Source organism: Eretmochelys imbricata, chromosome 9 (assembly GCF_965152235.1).
Source record: "Eretmochelys imbricata isolate rEreImb1 chromosome 9, rEreImb1.hap1, whole genome shotgun sequence".
NCBI classification, from domain to species: domain Eukaryota; kingdom Metazoa; phylum Chordata; order Testudines; family Cheloniidae; genus Eretmochelys; species Eretmochelys imbricata.
Genome location: NC_135580.1, coordinates 21,382,385 through 21,408,536, shown reverse-complemented (window position 1 = coordinate 21,408,536; position 26,152 = coordinate 21,382,385). Strand labels below are relative to the sequence as shown.

Sequence of the window (26,152 nt, the reverse complement as noted above, 5' to 3'; positions counted from 1 at the left end):
TTTATGTAACACCAAAGTGTGTCTTGTGCATTTTACAGAAATTTAAAAGCACTGGTCCCTGCCCCAAGACGTTTACAATCACAGAATCTAGGATCAGATTCTTAAAAGATACTATACTATAATATGGACAGCAGTGGGAGAAAGGGCACAATGAGAGCTGATCCAAATGAGTATTTTTTCTAATCAAACATTTTAGCAGAAAATTTTTATTTCCATCAAAATGTTTTAGTTTTTCAATGTAAAAGAGAAAACATTTTTGTGACATTGCCTCTGCAAAAGGGTGTGTAAAAGGAAAAAGTGTGTGTGTGGGAAAGGCAGAAAAAACAGAAAATGTTTCAGTTTGTGAAAACTGAAATTGGGTTTTCTGTCAAAAATTTAATACATTTTTGTGGGAAATTTTGAAAAAAATAAATGAAAATATTTCAAAGTTTTCTGCAGAAAACAATTAACCACCCAGCTCTACCTTAAACATCTTTTTTTTTGTTTTCTTTGTTATTTCATCTCATTGCCTATTTTCCTTTGAATTTTTTATCCTGATGGATTTACTTGTTTCTTTCCGTTTGTCCATTTAGCATCCATTTTGTTTAATTCTTTTTAACAAAATCCTGGCCTATTTTCTACAATGTTCAGATATTCACCTTTTTTTCTATTTTTTGTGCTATTTCTTTTTGGTCTGTCTTTGTGCCTGTAAATGCAATTTTCCAATTTCATTTTTTACATTTAGGTAACAAGTGGAAGTGAAACCACCTCTAGAGGAACTTTCTGTGTCTCCTTTATTGAACTGGCTGCTGGCATTATACCAAATATATTCAAACTGTTCAAATATGTTTCCAAAATGCCACCCATAGGCCTGCTCTTGCAAACAGCTCCTCTTTGGCATAGTGGTTAGTACTGTGAATAGCCCTGATAGTTATGTTCCCTGCCTCAGACAGCAACATACATCCTGCCCTTTCCTCTCAGCCCTAAAGGCATAAATTACCCCCACAAGTCTCCTAACAGGGGTTAGGTGTGAGGTTGTAGTGGAAGAAAGAGCATCCAGAAAACCTTTTTCAAGTTCAACCAACCCCAAACACCTCTGAAAAAAAAATCTACCCGTGGAGGAAGAGGGAGAATAGGGAATTGCTAGGGGTATCCCCTTTTCTCTCTTCCTGTCTGAAAGTCAAGGGGGGTGGACAACTTTGCATATTTAGGGCTCACAAAGAGTTGATTTTGCCTTTAGGTTTGTGTTTCCTTGCTTTTATTGGTCTGTCACAATCTTTTAACCTGATCCTGATTTCCTGATGCCCCAAAAACTCTTAGGGGCTGGAAGGAATGCAGAGTGGCCCTTAATGTTACTTTGGCATAACCTTATGTACATTATTTGATCTTTATTTAGCTGGGCAAATAAACAATAGTTTGAGTTATTTTTTTCCGCCTTGGATTCTTACTGAACCACACAACTAGCTAAAAAAGAGAAACATTTCTTTTCATACTAGGTAAAATAAGAAAAAGTTATTTTTTCTTGTTTTGCGGTAGCCTTAGTTTTCTTCACAAAGGCTCTTTATTGGGATGTTTGGGATTAAACAGAGGTATAGGTTGAGATTTTTCAAAGATGAATAGGTGATTTAGCCATAGAACTCCTACTCATTTAAATGGGAATTGTGTTCCTAAATCTCCTAGTCAGCTTTACAAATCTCAGCTTTTCCCTGTGGAAATGCATGATGCTAGCAATGTCTGTGGGTATATACTTTAAGGCATTTCATGGCCTGCATGCCTCATTTATATCAGTTAAATGTGAATTCTAAATTATATTAATAAAGAAAGTGATTTAAGTGAAGGTAAACATTCATTTACGTGCCCAGCCTTTGGGCGCTCCAAACTGTGCCTAAAATTCAATAATTACTGCTTAGCGTGAAAACAAAGACACATTCTGAGTTTTCCATCATGTGCAGTTGACTTACAGATAAAATCTCCCATTCACTGACCCACCTGAAATTCTCAGAGAACCAAGTAATAGTCTTTCAGCTCCCACACAGACAGCATTCAAGTCATTTACGCAAATACCAACAAGAGATCGAAGCTGTCTTTGTAGCAAAGATAATGCTCTAACCTTACCAGGCACAAATATGGCATTACACTGGAAGCCAGGAAAGAGTAGCTTTGGTGAATACACAGGTAGCATTGTGAATGGCAATAATCTTGATTTAAAAAGTTGCACTGTTGAATAAGTTATTTTGCTTCTGAAGGGTTCTGATTTGAAACCAGCATCAGGATTTTATTACAGTACAACCAATTTGATAGCCGTTTCACGATGTGTAGCTCCTGACTGAACAGATGTGACAAGTTCTCCAGTGTAGGCCTGATGCTGCTATCTACTACTCATATAAGCAGTCCCATTGACCCACATCCACAAAGGAATTTAGGTGCCTAAACCCTGGATTTAGGCACTGCTGAGATCTGCAAAATCTCATGCTTGGCCACTGCATAATCCTGTAGGTGCCTGAACTCACTTGGTGCCTACGTTTTTGTGGTAAAAGTTCCCTAAGCACCTATGTTTCTGCCTCTGGGCACGAACACAATGCCTCACTGGATGCCTATCTCCAGAGCCGTAAGCCCCAGCGTGATCATCAAACCAGGGAAAGATATCTTGCCTTTTGGGTCTGACCTGGTCGGGCATGCTCTGACCACATCTAGAGGATCAGGGCCATTCAAAATCCAGGTGTTGGTGGTTGATCTGAGCCATTGATATTAGTGGGACTACTTGCAAGAATAAGGATTGGAAGAGCTGGTCCATGATAATTCACAGAATAGAGAGCAACTGGTGCAGCTCAGGCTGCAATAGACCAAGCAACCTCTTATGACCATTGTACTGTGCAGCCTGTTCATAATAATATGTAAAAGGCTCTGAAAGGGTTTGCTGTCCTACTATTATACATGTGATATTACAATGCTGAGTCGTTAAACAATGGAAACAATTATAACTCCTGCCTTCCTTTAGACACTGACACCGTAAGGTTATTTGCACTAAGTAGCTTTTTTTTTTTTTAAAGGAAGCAGAAAGAAATGAGTCATCAGCTGAACCTAGCCTTTTCCAAGACATTTAAAATACATGAGCAACTTTGGTAGCATTCAAGAAACAATTACATGTTTTGACCCAAATACTCATTGTAATTGTAATGCAGTTGATTAAACTAATGCACACAATTTCATTTCAAATTACAAGTGCAAATTACCCTTTTTGTACCAACACTGTATTTTTTTTGTATCTTTTATCATATTTTATTTGGCTTCCAGTTATAGAATGGAACTCCATTAACACCAGTAATTTTCTTCCTTAATCCTGGAAATTTATCATTGTGGTTAATGAGAATACTTTGCAAAACAGTCTCATTTTGTTGGTTCCCTGTTATTTTTGGTCCTTCCATACAGAAGAATACAATAGAGTGCAATTAAAAAATGTTAAAACAAACAACACATTAAAAAGAAATTAAAAACTTGCCAGGTGTCGTATCTCATTCTGTCAGGGGCTGAGGTCTTCCTGCCCGTTGGCTTCCATGAAAGTTGAGAATGCGCAGCATCTCTCAGGAGGCATGTGGGAGTTGGCAGGATTGGGCCCATAGTATGTTGTCAATCCTCTTCTTGTTCACTGCTGTCCGTAAGCAGAACAAGAGTCTAAAAACTGAATAGCAAAAAAAGTAGAATGTAAAGATCGCAAATTGTTGCAGACTCTGGGCCAAATTTTGCTCTATTATACTGCTGTAAATCAGTTGCCTTCAAAAGCACTTAAGTAGAGTCATTCTGGATTTACATCAGTGTTACTGAGAACAGAATATATCCCTTTACAAAGGCCTAATCCCCTGTGAAATGATGCAGCTTGTCTGCAGTTCACATACACCCTTCCTTTGTCTCGTCAGGTTTTAAATATTTTGAATTTCAATTTAAAATATGCAGGATTGGGACTGATTAATGGATACACAAACCAATATTATTAAAAATGAACTGACCTTGTTGGGTTGAGGATCTTAGTCCTATTTTCAGCTTAGTAAGCATTAACTTTTAGTGTCGCTCTGAGTGGTTATTATTCCATGATATTGTCAGGATGTGTGGGCTAAGAGTGGGCTATAATGGATTTTACATCAAAACTCCTCTTTGCAATCAACTGGGTGTTCTGAAAAACTGATGAATCAATATGGCCTGGTATGTTTAATAGTGTGCTGAGCTTTTTTTATTTCTGAAAGTCATAGAGTGTGAGTGTTGGGGAGAGAAAAGGTAATGTTTAAATTACAAATAGATAGAGGAAGATTACCGTTCCAGCACCTTTTATCAAAGGAGAATTGATTGTTAACTTTAAGAAGGTCTGAAACAAACTAATTCTTTCTTGTCCAATGGCCAAACTGAATTTTGAATGTACTGTAACACGGTAAATGCTGAATCATCAAATGAAATTAATTTCTGGTTTTATTTTCACCAGGATGAGGACCCCTGCAGGGTCCTAGAGCCTGGGCTCCAGCCCAAGCCCAGAAGTCTACACAGCAATGAAACATCCCACTAGCCTGATCCCCGTGAGCTTGAGTCAGCTGGCATGGGCCTGCTGCAGGATTTTCTTTGCCATGTAGACATACCCTCTGTTCACCTGCTATGCTCTCTGGACAAAAATCCAAAGAGCTATTGCTGTAGATAAAAATTTAGACACAATATCCTGTCACCCATACTCATATTGAGTAGTTCTGTATTCCAGGGCAGCACCAGTGGGCCAGATTGCAGGTCACCTCATTCCATGCTGCTGTGGATCTCAGTCACCTTTTTTGGCACCATACCAGCTAGACCTGCTGGAGACCTATTCATGTGGACTGGGGAAAGGAGGGTGGAGGCTGTTATTTTCACAGCTCTCTCTCTCTCACACACACACATGGTAAAACATAAAATACACTTTTTGGAAGGTTGCAATATAACACTAATTTATTTCTTAGAATCCAGAACCTTAACACACAAGAAAAAAACACCATGAACACATTGAGACAAAACAGGCTGCTCCCTAACTCAGCTTCCATAACAAGACTGGCCTTGCTCTAGGCTGACTCTTTGCAGACTGACTATACAAAACCCAGATTGCACACTTCCATACTGAGCTCCCTAGCCTGCAAGCAGGACCAGGAAATCTCTTCTAAAAATGTAATTTTAACACAATTTTCAATACACCACACAGGCTTGGAGAGTAGGCAGAACATCCTCTCTGCCAGTACTGCAGATCTTTACCTGATTATGGTAATACATTTCAAGGCTATGGCCCCACTGAGGATCCCCAGGAGCCACTATTCCCTGGTGTAGAGTGACTCCAATAGAAACCATGCAGCCAGAAAGTTTGTGGAGTGGACAGGTGGTGCAGAAGCAGGGGATGAGGGCTTCTGCATGGATCCCATGGGATCTGTCTGATGGGACAATGGGGAGTAATCTTCACTTGGGAATTCACATGAGAATTTACTTGTAAAAAAGTACTGTCCCACAATTTTTAATGTGGGAAGGGTCAATTTGCCCCGGTGATTGGTATTGCTCAGAGTGAATAAGCATAACAGAATTAGACCCATGGTTTGCACAATAATTGTGAAAGAGTGTGTTGTTCTGGCTGTTTAATTTCCTTTGCTAGAAGCAATGATAAAGGGGTAAAAAGAACATAAGAATGCTATACTGGTCAGATCAATGGTCCATCTAGCCCAGTATCCTGTCTTCTGATTGTGGCCAGTACCAGATGCTTCTGAGGGACTGAACAGAACAGTGCAATTATCGAGTGTTCCATGCCCTGTATTTGATGTATGCTGGTGAGGTTTTTCCTCACTGTCACCATTTTATTTCCAGAACAGGTGTCTGATCAGTAGCTCACTTTTTGGCTTTGGCAATGAGGGTAAGTGAGAACATTCAAATAAAATACGAAAATTAGCATGTAAAATTATATGAACTTTAGTTGTGTATTTATGGAAGACAGTGAATCACATGCAATCTAAACATCATGAGACAAGCAATAACCTTTGGGATCCTGGCTGTAAATTACATCTCTTATCAGTCGGACTTTTCCAGTTGAAAAGCATTGCTGAGAAACTAAAAATTCTTGCTGCCAGAGTTTGTTTCCAACTTCGAGTCTCCTGGCCTAGTCACACTGAACCCTCCATTGTGCTAAGTCTGTCCTGTCTTTACTTAAAGGCACAGTGCTGTATAATATCACTGAGACACCACCTTTAGCTTCCCTTTTAAAATGAACAAACATGATTGGTGAACTATGCAGTTTCCAAAATTTAAAACAATGAGAGCACCAAAATGGACCTTGTGTTAAGGGAAAGGGAAACCACTCTTTATAAAGGCAGTTTTGGGTGTGGAGAAGGAAAAACAAAAAGGAATTAAACATCTTTAAACCAGTTCAAAACTAATTTTCTCTGCAAATATTCTAGGTGAATGCCAAAATGTTCAGCTCATACAACGGGAGCAGGATTGAGCCCTGAAGGTTGATGATAAAGGAAAAATGTGAGTTCTGACATGACCAAAAATACATATTTTTTACAATCGAATATTGTCTACACACTTCACTCAGTTTGACTTGACATTCAATCCTGCTCCTATTGCAATAGAGGAATTTGGTCCTAAATCAATGAAATATATTGCTATTATAATTGGTATTCTTATTTGGCAGCTTGCCAAGTGTTATTGGGGAAAATCATGAAAGAGTCTAAAGCAGGAAAATGATTATATTAGAATCATGCACTTTGCTAAAAATAGATGAAAGCTGGTTATAGAGAGAAAAGGAGTCCTTGTGGCACCTTAGAGACTAACAAATTTATTTGAGCATAAGCTTTCATGAGCTACAGCTCACTTCACTGGATGCATCCGATGAAGTGAGCTGTAGCTCACAAAAGCTTATGTTCATAAATGTGTTAGTCTCTAAGGTGCCACAAGTACTCCTTTTCTTTTTGCGGATACAGACTAACATGGCTGCTACTCTGAAACCTGTGGTTATAGAGAGAAAGTGGAAATATATGTGAATATAAGAATTGAGGAAGCTGAGGAGGGTACAAGAAGGAATCCAGAGTGAATATATTGTATATTACATTTTCCATACTTCGTTAGACCAAAAATATCTAATAATTTATCCCAGTACAGAAACACAAGTTAAAATTTTCCAAACTGCTCCAAAGTAAAATGATTCTGATGGAACATAACATATACCAAGAAACAAATGAAATTTCTTCTATCAGAATGAAAGTCAGAAGGCTCAGGGGATTAAAGGCAAAAAACAAACCAAACCAAAGTAACAAAAACATCTCACAACTCCCCATCTAAAAAACCTCTTTGAGGATAGTACTCTATGAGAAATCCAAACTAATTCCACTAAAACAAATGGTTTCAGGAATTGGAATTGATCCAAAATCAAATTTGTTCAAGTGAATGCATTTATAGTAGTCGCCATTTGTTAATGGGAGTATACAGCGGTAGCTGAGATACACAGTTTTGCTATATACTTAACAATATATCTGCAATTACTACATGATGACAATTGGCAAATATTAACATTTAAGTGGCTTCTGCTGTAAATGACACTTTCCAAATATTACAATAGAGTGAGAGGCCCTGTTTATGACAGTTATCTATGGATCTTCTACACAATTTGGATGTTGGAAATATATTTCTGGCTTGGATATGTACAGGAAAGGGTCAAGGTGTGAAAACTATACTACCATTCCATCCCTAGAGGTGATCCCTCTTGCTAAGGGCAAAAGCACTTAACTTGGTTAGCATTTATAGAGTACTTCTCCTCTCTAAATCTCAGAGCACTTTACAAAGTAGGGTAAGTATAATTACTGTCTGTGGACACTGAGCCACAAAGAGGTGAAGTGACATGTTTAAGGTCATACAACAAGTCTGTGGGAATGTCAGGAATAGAACCCAGGTTTCATGATTTCAGTAGCTCCTGGTTTAGCCACGAGACACTAGGAAAGGGGCTTGCCTAGACCCCACCTGTTTTGTGGTGCGTACTTCATACTCTAGAGCTGTCAATCTGACACATTTCACCAGCCCAGACTTGCCAACACATTAGGAAATGTGAGATTTTTGCCTTATTCTCACTGGCTTTCTTACACTTATGCACACTCGCTACAGTTTATTTCTTCACCTTTCCTGTAGACACTGAAAGATGGTGGGGTTAAGATAAACAAGACCATTCCCTTACTTTGCAAAACCCTACACATACCTAAGTAGAAAATCTCAGTGACTGTTAAATCCTGGGGGTGAAATCCTGGTCCCACTGAAGTGAATGATAAAATTCACATTGACTTCAATGCAGCCTGGGACTTGAGTGAGGAGCGGCATGCATCTCTCACACTGCTCATCATGAACAATCTCCAAGTGTTTCTTCCCTTCTGCTCTTCTCATCTGACCCTGGGGTGCAGCAAATAGCATGCCATAAATTCCTATCTGTCTGGAGTAGCATAAAGGATTGTGTAAGCATCTTCTGAAAAGCATTGCTTTGCAAGGAGAGTCCTTTATGCTCGGCAGGCTGGTAGTAGGGGCCTGGAGAGTAGCCAGGAAAGGGCCAGGTGAAGAGCAGCGTCCCAGCCTGCGGGCAACATTTGCATTTCCTCAAATTTCAGTGTCATTCTAGTTACTTTGAGGAGAATTCACCAATCTCACTTTCTCTCTGTCACAGTGGCCCATCTCATTGGTTACAATAAAAGTAATTAAAGAAATAAAACAGATTACTGCCTGATTGAGAATAAGATTGGCTTTTCCAATGTGCCATCCTGGGCGGGTATTCCTGATAAAGAGAACATTCATAAGGTAGGAGATAACAAACATTGCTTCACTTTATCTTCAGTATGGCTTTTGCAATGAAATTATGGAGTTTAAAAGGTGCTATTAGTATAATTTAACCTCAAAAAATCCGAGTGTATTTAATGAATGTGTAATTGTAAGAAGACTGTTCTATTCCCCCACCCCAGAATAAAAGCGCAAAATGTTATTCAAACAACAAAGAAACACAGCCATCTGCCCATTATTTGAAGTCTTTTGGTTGTGGATAAACTTCTGTTGTGAACTAGAATATCTGAATTCAGTTATTCAGGGACAAAAAAAAAAGTACAGTTGCATTACGAGTATACAGCTGTGAGATATATGCTAACATTTCATGGACATTTAGACCCAATAAAGGATAGATGTGCTAAACTTGACATCATTACAGCGAAGAATAATTGCTCTCAGTTTGGGTCTATTGTGAAATATAAACGTCAAGTGAGTATATTAGAGTGAATTATTTTAGAGCAATTGGAAAGAAATCTAATATAATGAAAAATGAACAATTTCACATTTATTAAAAAGTATTTACATATATTAACATCTTTATTTTAGTAACACCTTTGCCCACTGTAATACAGAGTTCAGCAGTCTAATTATCAGCCCTATTTTCAAGGGTATAAAACTCGGACTTTAAAATTCACCACTAGCTGAAACATATACAAGCTCAGAGCATCTAGGCAATTTATTTTATTTGTATTCATTTTATGATAGATTATCATGTAAATCCATTCATTTGAATTTGGCCACTTAAATGTACAGTAGCTCTGTTTTTAGAAATAGTCACAGAAACTCTTTGTGCCTGTCAAACTCTCAAATGATTTTGATTTGAAAAATTACATTTTTTTTCTAAAGATAATTAGGCTACAATTTGGCAACTTGGCATAATTAAGCTATTTTGGCAATGAATTAAATATATTTCATGCCATTCAGATTTTTAAATAAGAAATAAAAATAAAACACAACTACTTCTAACATTTAATAGGAAAGCAGAAATTGCCATAGTGGATCAGCCTCATGGTCCAGCTAGCCCCGTATCCTGGCTCCGACAGTGGACAGAACCAGCTGCTTCAGAGGAAGGTGCAGGAAATTCTGCTTTAAGCAATTATGGAAAACCCCCCATCTAAGTTAAAGTTTCCTCCTAATGTCCAATAGCTAGAAGTTGGCTTTGTGCTGAAACATGAAGGTTTATATACCTTCTGACACTCTACGGGGTAAAAATCTGCCCTCATTGAAATCAATGGGAGTTTTGCCATTGGTTTCAGGGGGCCAGGATTTCATGCTAGGTGTTTTTAATATTTATTATAATAGCTCTTGCTCTTCGTGCTATAATAACTACATTAAAAGTCATCCAATGTCTAACTTGAAAAAAAGTCATGGAATTAAAAATTAAAATAAATGCTTTATGCTTTATGCACATTGTAGCCTTTGTGTTCCCAAACTCATGCCTAAGAGACAGACAGTCAGCAAGTGACATGGTATTTCTTCACTTTTGTGGGATGAAGATAGGCCCTGCAGATATTATTTTGCATATTTTATTTATGATCCTATAATGTGCACGGAAATGAACTGACAATTCAGATACTACTATATTGTTCTGCTTGCTAGCTCCTAGGAGTAACCTGACAGTGCAAATGCTATTGTTCTGCTGTTCTGGTTGCAGGTTTGTAGCAATTGTAAGTTATGGGTTTTCCAAAGCATCCTGCCAGGTGTTTAAATTGACGTTCTGCTCTAATGAACCACACAAGCCCTTACTTTGCTAATTGCCTGAGTTACAGTGCTCTGTACAAAGCCATGGATTGTTCTTAGACATTTGGAGTATAAAGGAGCAAGGATATCCTGAAAAAGGAAGTGGCTGATGACCTTTCACATCTTGCATTAATCTGTTGCTAACATCTTAGAAACAGTCGCCCTCTGTTCTGTTCTTGGCTGGTGCTGAACCTGCTGCTTTGAGGTAGATGTATTATTATCAGCTTCTTGGCTCAAAAGCCGCTCACCGCATTGTGACTAGATGGGCACTAAGAGATACTTATGCTCTGCAGTTCTAGGTTATTTCCCCTGGGATGATCAGAGCAAGTTTTGAAACAGTAACTATGGGACGGGAGCTGCAGAGTGCCTTCTGTAAGGTGAAGAGTGGTCCCAAGTTGTGCTGAAGTTATGTCAGTTTTAGGGTACCTTGTCAGATCAGGTCACACTCGCACATTAGACAGTGACTGCCCCTTGAGGTATGCATGCTAGCCTTGGTTGCATGATCAGACAATATGAAATTTACTCACTGCACCAAATAAACATTCTGAGCATTTCATTATCTAATCTGTTTTCTCTTTTTAGACAACACTCAGGGAAGTAAGGGTGGAGTAAAAATCCTTCCCTACTAAACCTCTGAGGGTGACACATAGGACGAAGTGGGTACTGTGTGTTTATTAATCCTTCACCTGATCAGGTGGACAGGCAGAGCGGGGCATGGGTGGAGCTTTGGCTCTGATATCTACCTGCCCACATGCCAGCCAGCATACCTAAACCAGCAACAGATTACTGCCCTTCTGGAAGAAATGGGAACCAAGGAAGGAACAAAAAGAAAAGGAGTACTTGTGGCACCTTAGAGACTAACAAATTTATTTGAGCATAAGCTTTCGTGGGCTACAGAGTCTGATTCACAATTCCTTCCTTGGCTGCTTCTGGGGCAGTACAGCTACACACTAGTCCTTAGAGTGAGACCCAAAGTCTCTTTCTTGCCCTTAATATAATATTGAAGTGTAATTGGCCTAGGGTTTCTGCATGAATTGCATCACGTAGGCCAGAAGCTCCTAAACTGTTGTTGGCGGACGCCTGGTGGTCTGGGAGGTGCTAACTGCGTACGTGATGCTGGCTCTTCTCCTGGTTTGCAGCTAGAGACACAGACCAAATGGAAGGATGAGACAGTCTGTCAACCTAGACAGTAAGGCTGGTTGAAAACGTTCGGTCTAAACTATTTTTTGATGGAAAATTGGGTTTTTGGATGAAATGATTTTTTTTCATAAAAAGTGTCTGCTTTCTGCAGATTTTTTTTTTGTCAGAAACCAAACACCTAAAAATGGAAAGAGTCTGTCTGAAAACCAAGATTTAGAGATGCTGCTGCCATGCTTTATGGCAATTTCAGTTCAGTTGCTTCCTGTCTCCATTGTTCTGTATGGGCCAGATTCTTCAGTTGAACTGCAGGCCCTGTGATGCACTGTGGACAAGTACTCCCATGATGCAGTGCATCCCCGCCCCAGAGGGGGCCGTTGGTGTGAATCATGGTCATTGTAGTCTGACCGGGGAGCCCAGCCTCTAGAAGAGAATGGGTAAGGTACCATACAGCATTTTATATTGAAATATTTTGGTTTTCAGCTAAAGTATTCAGTGTTCAAATATCTGCTGAAAATTATAATTTTCCATGGAAAATTTAGATGAAAATGAATTTTGTTTTTGTTTTCATCAGAATTTTCTGTAGACAGAACTCATTCGATTGAGGACAGCAAAAAATATGTCAATGCTTTCCTAGTGTTAGCTTTCAGTGTAAGGAACTGCTGTAGTTGCCACTGCAATGTTATGAAATTAGTTAGCAAGAGGGGAGATAGTCTTCATATTAACCAGCTGGATGTGAGGTAGTCAACACAATCGTTGAAAGGAAGGAAAGAGGGAGTCCACAAGACCATCCCTCTTTTGAAATGTGGTCCACACTATGAAAATGTTTGCAACCCCCCTATTTAGGCTCCCCTTCTTTGCTTAAGCAATTAGCCATATGAAAGATAAGGAAACCAAGATGAAAATTTAGACCAAGATGGAGTATGTAATTGGAAAATCTTACCTTCTTTGAAACATTTACTTCAGACCGCTTGGAATACTTAGGGTGTAATTTTGTTTCCACTTATTCCTTTAAAGCAAAGCCTTTCAAAGCAGGTAATCGTGCTTGACTCTGAAGTCATTATTGAATTCTCTTTAATCATTTCAGTAAATCACACACTTCAGAATTTGGCTTTTCTGTATTTTTGGAGCCACCCTGCATGGTCTTGATCATTCATCCCTTGCACCAGATGTTTCTCAAGCTTTATAAGAAATATTGCAGTGTTATTAGGTCGAGGAAAAGCTGCAGAGAGAAATGGGGCTCAAGCCCATTGTTTCTCTCTACTTGGGAAGGGGTTTATGGGTTAGATCTTGAAAAACCCCAATGACAAGAACAGTCCCATTGGAATCCCAGGAAAATCCCAACTGAAATCAGAGGGACTACTCAAACGATTGTGTTTTGCAGAATCTGACTCGATGTTTGGAGGAAGGGAGTACCCATGAGTCCTTTGTAAATATGTAGATTTATCTTCTACAGACAAAAAGCCAAGGGGCAATTTCTGCTCTCATGTATACTCGTACACCCCACATTGAAGTCACTGGTGCACTAGTGTAACTGAGAAGAGAATTGGTCCCAAGTGCTCAGATAACACAAAAGCAGAGTTGTTGGGTGTCTGCTTCCTTCTCCATTTGCCTTTCCCATCTTGGTTATCCGAAGGAGGCTGTTTTATCCAGCAACCTGCAGAGATACAGAAGCCCCTATGAATGCAATAGCTTTAGTACACTTATTCAAAACAAAAACCATTTGCCATTCGAGTTAAAAGAGTAAAATGTATTTATTCATCTAGGAGAGTCAGCATTTCAGGGGTAAGTCACAATTTCAGATCCACCTGAGCTTCTGCATATATTTCCTCCTCTCCTCTTGCAGCTTCCTAGCTACTGCTTGCTAGTATCTCTCCTTTTCCTTTACAGGGAGCTGGGGCGCAGCTACCTCCAGCTGTGATGAAATATCTGTCAGGCTTCAGCTTCTTGCTCTGAAACCACTAGTACCAACTCCTTCTTGCCTCCAAGGTTTTCTCCACAATGAGGGCTAGAAAACATACGTAAAAAGCCAAAATTCTCATGCCATCTCTTGATACCAGGAACTGGGATTCTATGACAGACACCAAATGTTGGCAGAGTTGGCAACACTGGTAGCCATGGTCACACTTAGAGGGCCTGGTTCTGTACCACATTATGCCAGCTTTATGCCACTTGACATCTGGGGGGAAGTTGCTACTGGAATGTGCTAGCCACAGACAATATTTCTTGTTTTAAATATAGAATGTCTCATTCCGGTTGAATCTTTTGAAACAGCATTAGATTTGTTAGCGTGATCACTCTAGATTTCAAGCAGAAAGGACTGGTTTTGCTAGTTTCAAATTACTGATACTTCACTGTGTTCTAATTGCTTCAGTTAGGTTGCTAAGCAGAAGAATAGTGAGATGTAAAAACCTTCAATAAACTTTCTTTTCAAATTAGAGATGGCATAGAAAGTATCTAACAGGATGTCAAATATTCCCCCCTCTAACTTTGTTTGTGGCATTTATGCTTTCTTCATGTGTTACAAAGATAAGTCTTGCATTAGGACAAAGCCTACATCATAGAATCATAGAATCATAGAATATCAGGGTTGGAAGGGACCCCAGAAGGTCATCTAGTCCAACCCCCTGCTCGAAGCAGGACCAATTCCCAGTTAAATCATCCCAGCCAGGGCTTTGTCAAGCCTGACCTTAAAAACCTCTAAGGAAGGAGATTCTACCACCTCCCTAGGTAACGCATTCCAGTGTTTCACCACCCTCATAGTGAAAAAGTTTTTCCTAATATCCAATCTAAACCATCCTCCCAGTGTGTCCCACTTGAAACCTCTGAGAGTTCTGGAACTATTGCTGAGAGCTGGGCACCTAGCAGTATTGTCTTTTTGTGTCTCTTTACAACAGGAATGTATCTACTCATTATAAAATGCAGGGTCGCACAGCAGGAACTCTTAACTTCTTTTACTTTCCACACCACTTAATGCCAATCTGATAAGTTGGCCTAGGTAGAGGGCCTCTGTAGCTGCATAGGGCCCGCACTGAAATCAATGGGGCTCTGTACAGAAACAGGGGTCTCTCCTCATAGATCAACTAACAAGATCAGGGCCGTGAGCTGTTTTTAATTAAGAAGAAACCTGCCTATCTGACAAAAATTTTACTTTTGCTCTTTTACTCTTTGCTGTTTATATGTCAAGCTTCTTCTCTCGGATTTAAAAAGAAAAGGCTCACAGGGAGAAGTGCAGGAAAAGCAATAATGAATGCAAAACAAATGAACCTTACAGGGAAATTGCTACTACCAGAAACCTGGTGCAATGCTTTATAATTGCATTAATCTTTTCTTACAGCAACAAAAATGTGGCGTTTACCTGGGCACAGTGCCACCTTCATTATACTGATTGCTGCTGCTGTTCGCACAGAGGCGAAAGCTACCCTGGCTGAAAAGTTTACTAAGATAAAGTCTCCAGAGATAGAGGTCACTGATGGCTTTGACACATCCATTGTGCCACCCACTGAAGAAAGTCCGTTCACAGAAATATCGGAAACAAGCGAAATGCCGGTGGAGTTATCCACGCTGAACTCGGCTTTCAGAACGGCCACCACTCTGTTTCCCTTTGAAAACTTTACTCTTGACACAGCCGATTTCTTTTTTAATTGCTGTGATTGCTGTACCCCTGTGTCAGGTGAGAAAGGGGAACCAGGAGAGCATGGACTGCCAGGTAGGGGAAAGCAATTATTATCATTATTCATTTCTCAAGAGGCAGTGTCAGCTGTAGCATATGAACTAAGACAAAAGTGGCAATGATTCTCCAATTTTATCAAGTCTTGAATAAATTCTCTTGCAGGCCAGATCATCATGCTATGGTGATTTACACCAGCTGAGGACTGGACATAATGGATTCATATTACATATAATATCAGATAAAATCTAATTATTCTTAAATGCTACATTAAAACAATGCTAATTTAGGGCCCAAATCTGTAAGTCCCTCACATGTGGAACTCCAATTCAAATCAGTGTTCTGCATGTAGAGGTCTTACAAGACTCAGGTTTACACACAAAACTAAGGAGAATCAGAGTTACTGTTACACACAAACTCCTGGACAATACTCCATCTTCCTCTGCCTCTCTCTCCCTTTGTATTGTAGAAATCCCAGAAAACTGTGCAATATTACATTTCATTTATGTTGTTGTTACAGAGAGAAGGGTATGATTATTTTGTTCTATTATTTTTTTTTAACTGAGTGTTAATAGATCAGCTGGCACCAGGCAACCCACAGAAGAAAACAATGTCCTTGCACTGAGGGTATCTTACAATCTGTAACAGACAGACTATACAAAAAGTCCACTAAGACAAAGGACTGTTGTACTTACATCATCCTTATTGCTTTATAATTGAATTATACCTGGGATTTGAAAAGAGAAAGAGTGGCCATTTGGAGAAGGATAGATCACCCCAAAAAGCTTTAACCTTCCCCCAGTTTTAATTTTCCTTATTTCCCTGGTTTGCCAGACACTTAGAGCATAGAAATTAAAAATAGAGAAAACCTGATAGTCTACCCAATCCCTCCACCAGCCAATGCAATATTTTCTTCCATGCTGTCTGCAGTCTGATTTTATGTCTTCCAAGCAGTGAGCCTTTTACTACCTCTCTTAGGAGACTACTCAACAGAGAAATATGATTTAGTAGCTAGGAATATGTTCCCAATATTCAGTCTCAATTTCCCTTTGCTCATGTTGATCCCTTTAGTCCTTGTCATATCCTCTTGGAACCCCACAGACATTTCCTCTCCCTGCACTTTTGTGTTTACTGTCTTCTAATAGTTGCAGATTGTTTTTCATATTCCCTTTAGCATGGTTTTGTGACCCTTCATGCTACCTGAAAGTAGTTCTGTGTTTTTCTACAGGGTTATATAATAATTAATAATAAAATCCCTGACCCTTTCTTGGAAACAGGGAAGTTCAATGCAAAAGACAATAAAGGCTCCAAATTTTAAATATGATTAATTTGCTCAACAGAGTCTCTATAAATACCCTATAAATATTTTTATAAGAGCTATATATTTTGTAACCTAATATATTGTATATTATGTAATGTTACTTTTTATTATTAAAATATACACCCAGATAGGGCCTGATTCTGACACCTTTACATTGAGCAGGACCTTAATCTGCGAGTATTCATGTTTCTTTTAATGGAACTACTTTTGGAGAGAGATACTTTTCATCGGAGTAAAGGTGGTAGAATCACACCTAGAGCTTTTAAATATATTGTATTCAAGGGACTCTAGTCTCCCATTGTTAATAAGGGACAACATTGTATTAGCTATAGAGGGAGTTCTATGCATACATCTCCTGAGCACGGATGGAAGAAGAGCTCATGTCAAGTTGTTTGTATTGTGACAATGAACAGGGCCAGATGTGCACTAGCTATCCCTGTTTTTTAAAGCTTAATGTAAATTAAACCACCGAGTATCTTGCTTGCTTGTCTTTCTGACGTTTCTCACAATATGTGGATCTGATCTGCCCGATTACCATACTTGCATTTGCAGATTAAAAAAAAGAAAGAAAGGGGGAGGAGTTAATTAGATATAGGATGTCTTCAGATGCATTTAAATACTGGATTCGCAAATTCTGATGTAATCTGTGTGTTTGGGCTTCTATAGCTGTATAGCAGTTGAAAACTGTTTTTCAAGCTAAGAGACCTCCAAACTCAAAAATCAAGGCCTTAAAGATGGCATGGGCATTTGTACACTATGTGAAAGACAAAGGTCCATGAACCAGTCAATAGATGTATCATGAAATATAAACTGGGATTTTCATAGCTGACGAGAGAGTTTAGCCACACAGTTCCCATTAATGTCAGTGCCAGCTGTATGGCTAACTCCCCCTAATTGCCTATGAACAATTACATTGTTTTTCATCTGTGAAGGAAATATGACTCAGTCCTGAGCCCTGCTCTGCTTCTTTTGTATCACTCCTATGACACAAAGGAAAATACTCAGTTCTTCTCTGTTTCCACAAAGCACCCATCAGTATGTGGCAACCCCCATCATTTGTGGTTTATTACCTAACTAACATTCATAGGTCACTTTATAAAGTTCATCCTTTTCAGTCACTGTGAAGATAGAATTCTATTGCCTAATGAATTTGCAAATGCTCATTTTCTAGGTCCTAAAGGAGAGATGGGAGACACTGGCCCTCAGGGCCTACCAGGAATTCCTGGACTTCAAGGTCCAAAGGGCTTCAAAGGAGACAAGGGTGAGGAACAGTAGCTGTCATTTGAAAAGCACATGAGATTTTTTTTTGCTCATATATTTTCTAAAGCAATTGAAATGTCTTGATACAAATTAATACCTTGTAATTTCCATAGCCTGTAATACCGTAAACCAATAACTTATAACAGCACAAAATAAAAATGGATATTCACAAAAGCCTGATCCAAAGCTCATTGAAGTTCTACCTCAATGGGCTTTGGATCAGGCCCATGTGTAGTAAAGAAAGGAACAGGCAAGCATAAAAGCAGCTTTTAAAAGTTAAATCTCTCAGACCAAATTGACTGCACGCAACAAGAGAGTGGAATTTAGTTCATTAGCTATAACTTCATGCAAAGACTCCCATTCATTTCAATATTCTTTGGACCAGGCCCTCAGTGGTCACTCTACTATCATGTATTACTCTAAGTATGGCCCAGCAGTTTCTTGCTTATGGAGAAAACATATTTTTAAAAACATGTTTAAAAAGTTGGTCCACTAAACTAACTGTTATTTAGAACAATGCTTCTCTGTTTGCAACAGTGTGATTTTTGGTATCCCTAAACACTTAGCACCTACACTTGAATAATCACTTGTCCCGACGATGGGTGCTGTAGATGAAACAAACTTATTCATAGATATTAAGGTCAGAAGGGACCATTATGATCATCCAGTCTGACCTCCTGCACAAGGCAGGCCACAGAATCTCACCCACCCACTCCTGCAATAAACCTCTCACCTATGTCTGAGCTATTGAAGTCCTCAAATCATGATTTAAAGACTTCAAGGAGCAGAGAATCCTCCAGCAAGTGACCCGTGCCCCATGCTACAGAGGAAGGCGAAAAACCTCCAGGGCCTCTTCCAATCTGCCCTGGAGGAAAATTCCTTCCCAACCCCAAATATGGCAATCAGCTAAACCCTGAGCATATGGGCAAGATTCACCAACCAGATACCCAGGAAAGAATTCTCTGTAGTAACTCAGATCCCACCCCATCTAGCATCCCATCACAGGCCATTGGGCCTATTTACCATGAATAGTTAAAGATCAATTAATTGTCAAAATCCCATCATACCATCTCCTCCATAAACTTATCGAGTCTAATCTTAAAGTCACATAGGTCTTTTGCCCCCACTGCTTCCCTTGGAAGGCTATTCCAAAACTTCACTCCTCTGATGGTTAGAAACCGTTGTCTAATTTCAAGTCTGAACTTCCCAATGACCAGTTTATTTCCATTTGTTCTTGTGTCCACATTGGTACTGAGCTTAAATAATTCCTCTCCCTCTCCAGTATTTATCCCTCTGATATATTTATAGAGAGCAATCATATCTCCTCTCAACCTTCTTTTAGTTAGGCGAAACAAGCCAAGCTCCTTGAATCTCCTTTCATAAGACAGGTTTTCCATGCCTCGGATCATCCTAGTAGCCCTTCTCTGTACCTGTTCCAGTTTGAATTCATCCTTCTTAAACATGGGAGACTAGAACTGCACACAGTATTCCAGATGAGGTCTCACCAGTGCCTTGTATAACGGTACTAAAACCTCTTTATCTTTACTGGAAATACCTCGCCTGATGCATCCCAAGACCGCATTAGCTTTTTTCATGGCCATATCACGTTGGCGGCTCATAGTCATCCTATGATCAACCAATACTCCAAGGTCCTTCTCCTCCTCCATTATTTCTAATTGTCCCCAGCTTGTAACTAAACTTCTTGTTATTAATCTCTAAATGCATAACCTTACACTTTTCACTATTAAATTTAATCCTATTACTATTACTCCAGTTTACAAGGTCATCCAAATCTTCCTGTATGATATCCCTGTCTCTCTCTAAATTGGCAATACCTCCCAGCTTTGTATCATCTGCAACCTTTATTAGCGCACTCCCACTTTTTGTGCCAAGGTCAGTAATAAAAATATTAAATAAGATTGGTCCCAAAACTCATCCCTGAGGAACTCCACTGGTAACCTCCCTCCAGCCTGACAGTTCACCTTTCAGTAGGATCCGCTGTAGTCTCCCTGTTAACCAATTCCTTATCCACCTTTCAATTTTCATATTGATCCCCATCTTTTCCACTTCCACTAATAATGCCCCATGTGGCACAGCCTCAAATGCTTTACTGAAATCTAGGTAAATTAGATCCACTGTGTTTCCTTTGTCTAAAAAATCTGTTACTTTCTCAAAGAAGGAGATCAGGTTGGTCTGGCATGATCTACCTTCTGTAAAACCATGTTGTATTTTGTCCCATTTACCATTGACCTCAATGTCCTTAACTACTTTCTCCTTCAAAATTTTTTCCAAGACCTTGCATACTACAGATGTGAAACTAACAGGCCTGTAGTTACCTGGATCATGTTTTTTTTCCTTTCTTAAAAATAGGAACTATTTTAGCAATTCTCCAATCATACAGTACAACCCCTGAGTTTACAGATTCATTAAAAATTCTTGCTGATGGGCTTGCAATTTCATATGCCAATTCCTTTAATATTCTTGGATGAAGATTATCTGGGCCCCCCCGACTTAGTCCCATTAAGCTGTTCAAGTTTCGCTTCTACCTCAGATATGGTAATATCTACCTCCATATCCTCATTCCCATTTGTCATGCTACCATTATCCCTAAGATCCTCTTTAGCCTTATTAAAGACTGAGGCAAAGTATTTGTTTAGGTATTGGGCCATGCCTAGATTATCCTTGACCTCCACTTAGAGAGTTGTATGCAATACAAAAGAGAGGAAAAAGTCAAGCATGGTCTCATTCGGAATATATGCATTAACCATAGGTACCCAATCAGGTTGTGCATCCTCTTCTAAGCCATCCTCTGATTAAGAGGTTTGTCTTTGTGGTTATTGGTTCTATTAATCATTTGCCCTGGAAACCTGTGTTCAAATCTCAAGTGAAAATGAGTTTGATGGTCATTGCAGAGTTCTCATTTTGCATGTCACTAAACTACCACACACTGGACACAATTTAGCTCAATTGCCTGTTTCTGTCCAAAGAAACTAGAAGAGTGCATGAGGACTGAATTCTATTGGCAGAGCTATAAGTGGTCGCTTTCACAGCATTTGCATGCATCATACTTTGCTAAAGCCAATGCAGTTAATCTCTCTTTTCAATAAGTGCTGAATGCACTTGAACAGTTTTTCAGGCAAAAAAAAAAAAAAGATGACATCAGAGTGTGATTCAATCAATGCCCTCTGCTACGATGTCCTCTCTTGATTAATGCTTTTTAGGTCTGTCAAACTAAAATGACAATACTGAGTCTAGTGGCTGTCAGCCTCTCTTTCGGGCCATTAAATGACAGTAAATGCCCTCCCCATCTGACATTACTGATTGCATACAGTTACTTATTTCTTAGGCATTAAGATGAACCAGATAACTACAGAAGTACAACACGATGGGTAGTTTGATGGGTGCTGGTGTTTTGGAGTTTTCAGTTAAGGGGTCCCAAGAAACTTTCTTAGAACTGTCATTTTTTAAGTTCATTTTTACTACAGGAAAGAGAGAGTGACACACACACACAAATAGTGTAAGCCCCATGCCACATAAAGAATGTTTTGCTACAAATAATATACATAGCAGCATATTAATGGTAACAATGTCTTAGGAGATAAAGGAGAACATGGTGACCAAGGAACAAATGGAATTCCAGGGTATCCAGGCAAACCTGGAGAACAAGGTACGTAAGGCTACACCAGAATACTCAAGAACATTGATCTATCTTCCTCTTAATCTGGTTTTCTAATATTTAATCTGTTTTTTCCCAATCTGGAATTCACTACTTAGTTTTTATTCAGTCCACATTCAGGAACAACTCACTACAGTGAGTGGGAGCTATGTGTGAGTAAGAACTGAATGTGGACTTCAGTATTTAGATCACAGTCTACATTCTAAATTATGTTGTTTATCTGCCACTTTCCTGTCTACCTATGGTGCAGTTTGAATCATGTCATTTTGTTAAGTGTGTAGATACTATAAACTGTAGCCTGTCCTAGTGTATGATAGAAACAGGGCCCAAGGGAAACCACCCAACTGAAACTGAAACCACGCAGACAATATCTTTGAGCAACCAACCAAACTAATAATTTTTGGAGTGAGGGGTGGCGGGGGGGGGGAGGAGACTCTGTGTGTGTGTGTGTGTGTGTGTGTGTGTAAGAGAGAGAGCAAAAGAGAGAGTGTTCCTGTAGGGAAGTATGTTCCACCTGGAAAATGTATTGGAGATGGGATTTGTTGCAATCTGGAGCATTCTGAAGGCAAGAAAAGTTATTCTTCAGTGAAAAGTAACTTTATGAGCCAGAGATAAAATTCACACCTGGCAGTGATACTTTCAGCCATATTTAGATAGTGTGAAAAACCCCACCAGAGACAGATCAGATTCTCTGGTGCAGCCTAATGGGACAGAATGCACAGGGATGTGTGTGCAAATGTGGTTTAAAACTCTGCTCTCTGCTGCTCTGTGCAGGCCTGTCATCCCTGGGCTGCATTAGAGGAGTCTTAGGGTGCAATCCAAGAATCAGCTCAGTGTAAAGTTGTCCTGACCACCTGCTTTCCTGAAGCCACAACCTTTTTTCTCTGCTGCCTTGACAGTCAGGAGAGTGTGTGGTGTGGGATTTGCTACACTGGCTCTATGCCACCAGAGGATGACCCTCACACTGGGGCAATCTTCCTTTGGTTAAGATGGCTTTAAAGCCAGATCACACCAGCAGATAGATGGCACTGGAGAGTCTTGCCCTGTATAGAATACAGGTATTTTATCAATTGCTTTTAATATTGTGGATTTAGTGCTTTCAATTGTATGTCGCCCCTCAAATTTATGGTAAATGCATTTAAAAAATGGACTTACTATTTCTGCCTTTTTTTCTTCTTTGATTCCACTTTCTTTTTCTTGCCATATACCTTGGCACTGTTTTTAAAGTCATCACTTCTCTCTTTTCCATCAAGTTGGCTTCCTCCCCACATACTCAGTGTTGCATTCTCTTTGGTCTTCTCCACTTTCTCAGTCTCTTTCTCTGTCCTCATCTTTTATTCCTATTCTCTTTTGTTTTCTAATTGCCTTCCCAAGCCTCCTTAGCCTCTTACTCCTCCCTCTTCCCTTTTCTAACCTCTCCTCTCAACATCTTCCTCCTCTTGCCTCAGTTCCACTTCTTCCCATCAAATCCACTCAGCCCACGATGATTCCCCTCCCTCAAATCCACTGCCACCCTCACTCAACACACAAATTACTCCCTCTACTCACTCAACCCACTCCAGAGGAAAACAGAAAGAACACATTGAGAATGGAACATACAGTCTACTTTTTAACCACAAGCACATGGCATTTACATCTGCTTCTGCTAGCCCCTACTTAGCACAGTGACCAGCCCAAGGCTAGTAGTGCTGCATGGTTTGAGGTATTTATTCTTTCTTGTGACTCTTTATTTCGATCTTTTTTTTAACAGGTGAAGCTGGAGTTAAAGGAGATAAAGGAAACTCTGGCCTTCCTGGAATGAAGGGACAGAAGGGAGTGAAGGGGGACACTTGTGAGAATGGGACCAAAGGAGAGAAGGGAGAAAAGGGAGAACTGGGCTTACAGGGGCTAGATGGGGAAAATGGAGATAAAGGGGAAAAGGGAGACCTGGGCAAAAAGGGGGATTGTGGGGAGCCAGGGGAGAGAGGAGAGAGGGGAGGGAAAGGGGAAGCTGGAATAAAAGGGGAAAAAGGCAGCAAAGGAGACACTGGAGTTGAGGGTATTCCTGGGATGAATGGACAACAGGGAGAAAAGGGTGAGCCAGGTAGTAAGGGTGAAAAAGGGGACTTGGGACCAGCTGGTGTGATGGGACCTCTTGGACCAAAGGGAAATCCTGGTAGTAAAGGGGCACGAGGAGCTAGTGGAAAGAAAGGCTCCAGAGGTATCAAAGGCTCCAAGGGTGATAACTCAAAAGTCCGAAGATCAGCTTTCAGTGCTGGCTTGTCAAAGTCTTTCCCTCCACCAAATGTCCCTATTAAATTTGACAAGATTTTGTACAATGACCAGGAAGATTATAATCCTTCTACAGGCAAGTTCAATTGTAGCATTCCTGGAGCGTATGTCTTTGCTTATCACATGACGATCAGAGGGCGGCCTGCTCGAATCAGCATTGTGGCACAAAACAAGAAGATAGTCAAAACCCGTGAAACACTTTATGGTCAAGAGATAGACCAGGCATCTTTCCTGATCATTTTGAAATTAAATGCAGGAGATCAGGTTTGGTTGGAGGTTGGACGGGATTGGAATGGGATCTATGTCAGTGCTGAAGATGACAGCATATTTACAGGGTTTCTTTTGTATCCAGATGATATTTTTGAGACCCTCGCATAAATATATGATGATAAACACATGACTAAGAAACATAACATTTATTTCACTCTGATTGTTAGTAGGAGGTGGAGGGAGAAGGGTGAAGGAGAAAGAAAGTGTCACTTTAGTGAAATAGATGTCATAATCTTTCTATACAAATATTTATATTTGTAATAAACTGATTAATTTTAACTAAGGAGCGCCAAAAGATACAGCCACCCTCTATGCTGAGGCCTAATCGTCATGATCATATAAGGAAATATTACACAAATTCATTCAGGAAGATATAGATCCCAAAGAGATTTTATTTATACTTCAGACCCATGCTAGATCATCAAATTGTTAAAATTACACAAAGTCAATATATTAGTTTAATTCAGATAAGGCCAAATCTTGCAGTAATTAGAAGTCAAAATGTCCATGGGAGTCAGTATTGAAGTTAGTTGGAGTTTCAAGTTTTAGCTAAGGATTGCAGGATTTGACTCAGAGATTAATCAGATACAATTGCAAGTAGTCTGTTTTTTCAAATCATGTTAATAGATTTTAAAATGTTTGCTATCAAACCAGTATTATGTGTTACTTTATACATAGTAATGCATGGAATAAAAGGTTGACTTAGCAACTGTATTATAATCACTCAATCAGTGCAAACTTCTTTGTTCATCAAATTATTGTTTTATTTACAAGAACTGAATATCTTTGGAACAGTAAAGAATAAAATAAGATGATTGCCTAATCTAATTTATTTTTTCCTATGATACACAGAGAAAAATACATTAATATGTTGGTGGACAACATTGCAGCTGATGGAACGATTAGTTCAAATGATTTAGAGGAAAAGTACTTCTGTAAATGGTGTTTGGCTGAAGCATATCATTGTATGATCAGAAAGGTCCTATAACTCAGTGAATGTTTAATGAACACATGGACAACTTTTTAAGAATTCCTTTGCCAAAGCCAACCTGAATTTAGGGAAGTAAAAATAAGAAATGAAGTAATCTTGGGATACCAGAATTGATCCAGGTCCTTATTAGCTTAAGAAAGTACTGGATCAGAGGCCATTCAATGCCTTCTCTCCCATTGATTAACTTTATAATTCCTTTTAGAACTTTAGAACAACATTGGGCATATTCAGTACGATAAATGGAATGGTTCTGATCAGTCTCTTGCTACAATGAAAGTGACATCACATATTCCTCTCTCCCGATTCTTGGTATTGGAACCATCACTTCTTCGGAAATCACAGTGCAACAGCTACCTGCACTCACAGACAAAATTATACTTCAAAAAGAATGACCAAGATAGCATTCTTGTTCATGGGTGGTAGGATTCTAAGGTAACCATTCAGAGGGCCATAGTCTCACTATGAATCTCACTACCCCTTTAAGACACAGCTAGGAGCTCACAACCAAAACAGTTTGTGTGTAATTAAGGAGGCTCCCTGCTCTGGCCTGGGGTTGGCCTATATAATCAGAAAGAGGAACATGCGGAAGGGAGAGAGCAGATTAATTAGGAAGGGGGTCGTCATTAGTGAAGGTCTATTTTAGGCTCCTGGTAACTAGCTGGACTAAGGTATAGACTTTGTTTTGCTGACTCTGTTTGGGAGGCTAGAAGCCGGGGTCTCAGATCAGGGCCTTATGAACTTTTCAGCAAATATTTTATGGACACACAGACCACAAATCTGGAAAGGATATAGAATTAGAGATTCAACAAAATGATTTGACCTCCTAAAGCTGGAAAACATCAAAAACAAACCTGTGGAAAATATTTTCCAGGGCACCAGATCAGTGGATATGTAGATGGGGGAGTGAGAGTCTCGGGAGAGACCAAAGTAAGGGGCAGCTTGTATCTGGGTTTCTTTCACCTTCCTTTGAAGCATCTGGTTTTGGCCACTATCAGA

At 39.5% G+C, this 26,152-nt stretch overlaps 1 protein-coding gene across 1 annotated transcript in view; it reads left to right on the top strand.

The window, feature by feature from the left end:
• Positions 1-24,273, top strand: part of OTOL1 (otolin 1) — a 29,133-nt gene extending 4,860 nt beyond the window's left edge. Inside the window, exons 3-7 of the mRNA XM_077826872.1 lie at positions 725-884; positions 15,035-15,406; positions 17,860-17,949; positions 21,544-21,615; positions 23,375-24,273. Coding sequence (XP_077682998.1) covers positions 725-884; positions 15,035-15,406; positions 17,860-17,949; positions 21,544-21,615; positions 23,375-24,273 — 1,593 coding nt within the window. The remainder of the gene's footprint in view (positions 1-724; positions 885-15,034; positions 15,407-17,859; positions 17,950-21,543; positions 21,616-23,374) is intronic.
• The last annotated feature ends 1,879 nt before the right edge of the window (positions 24,274-26,152 follow it).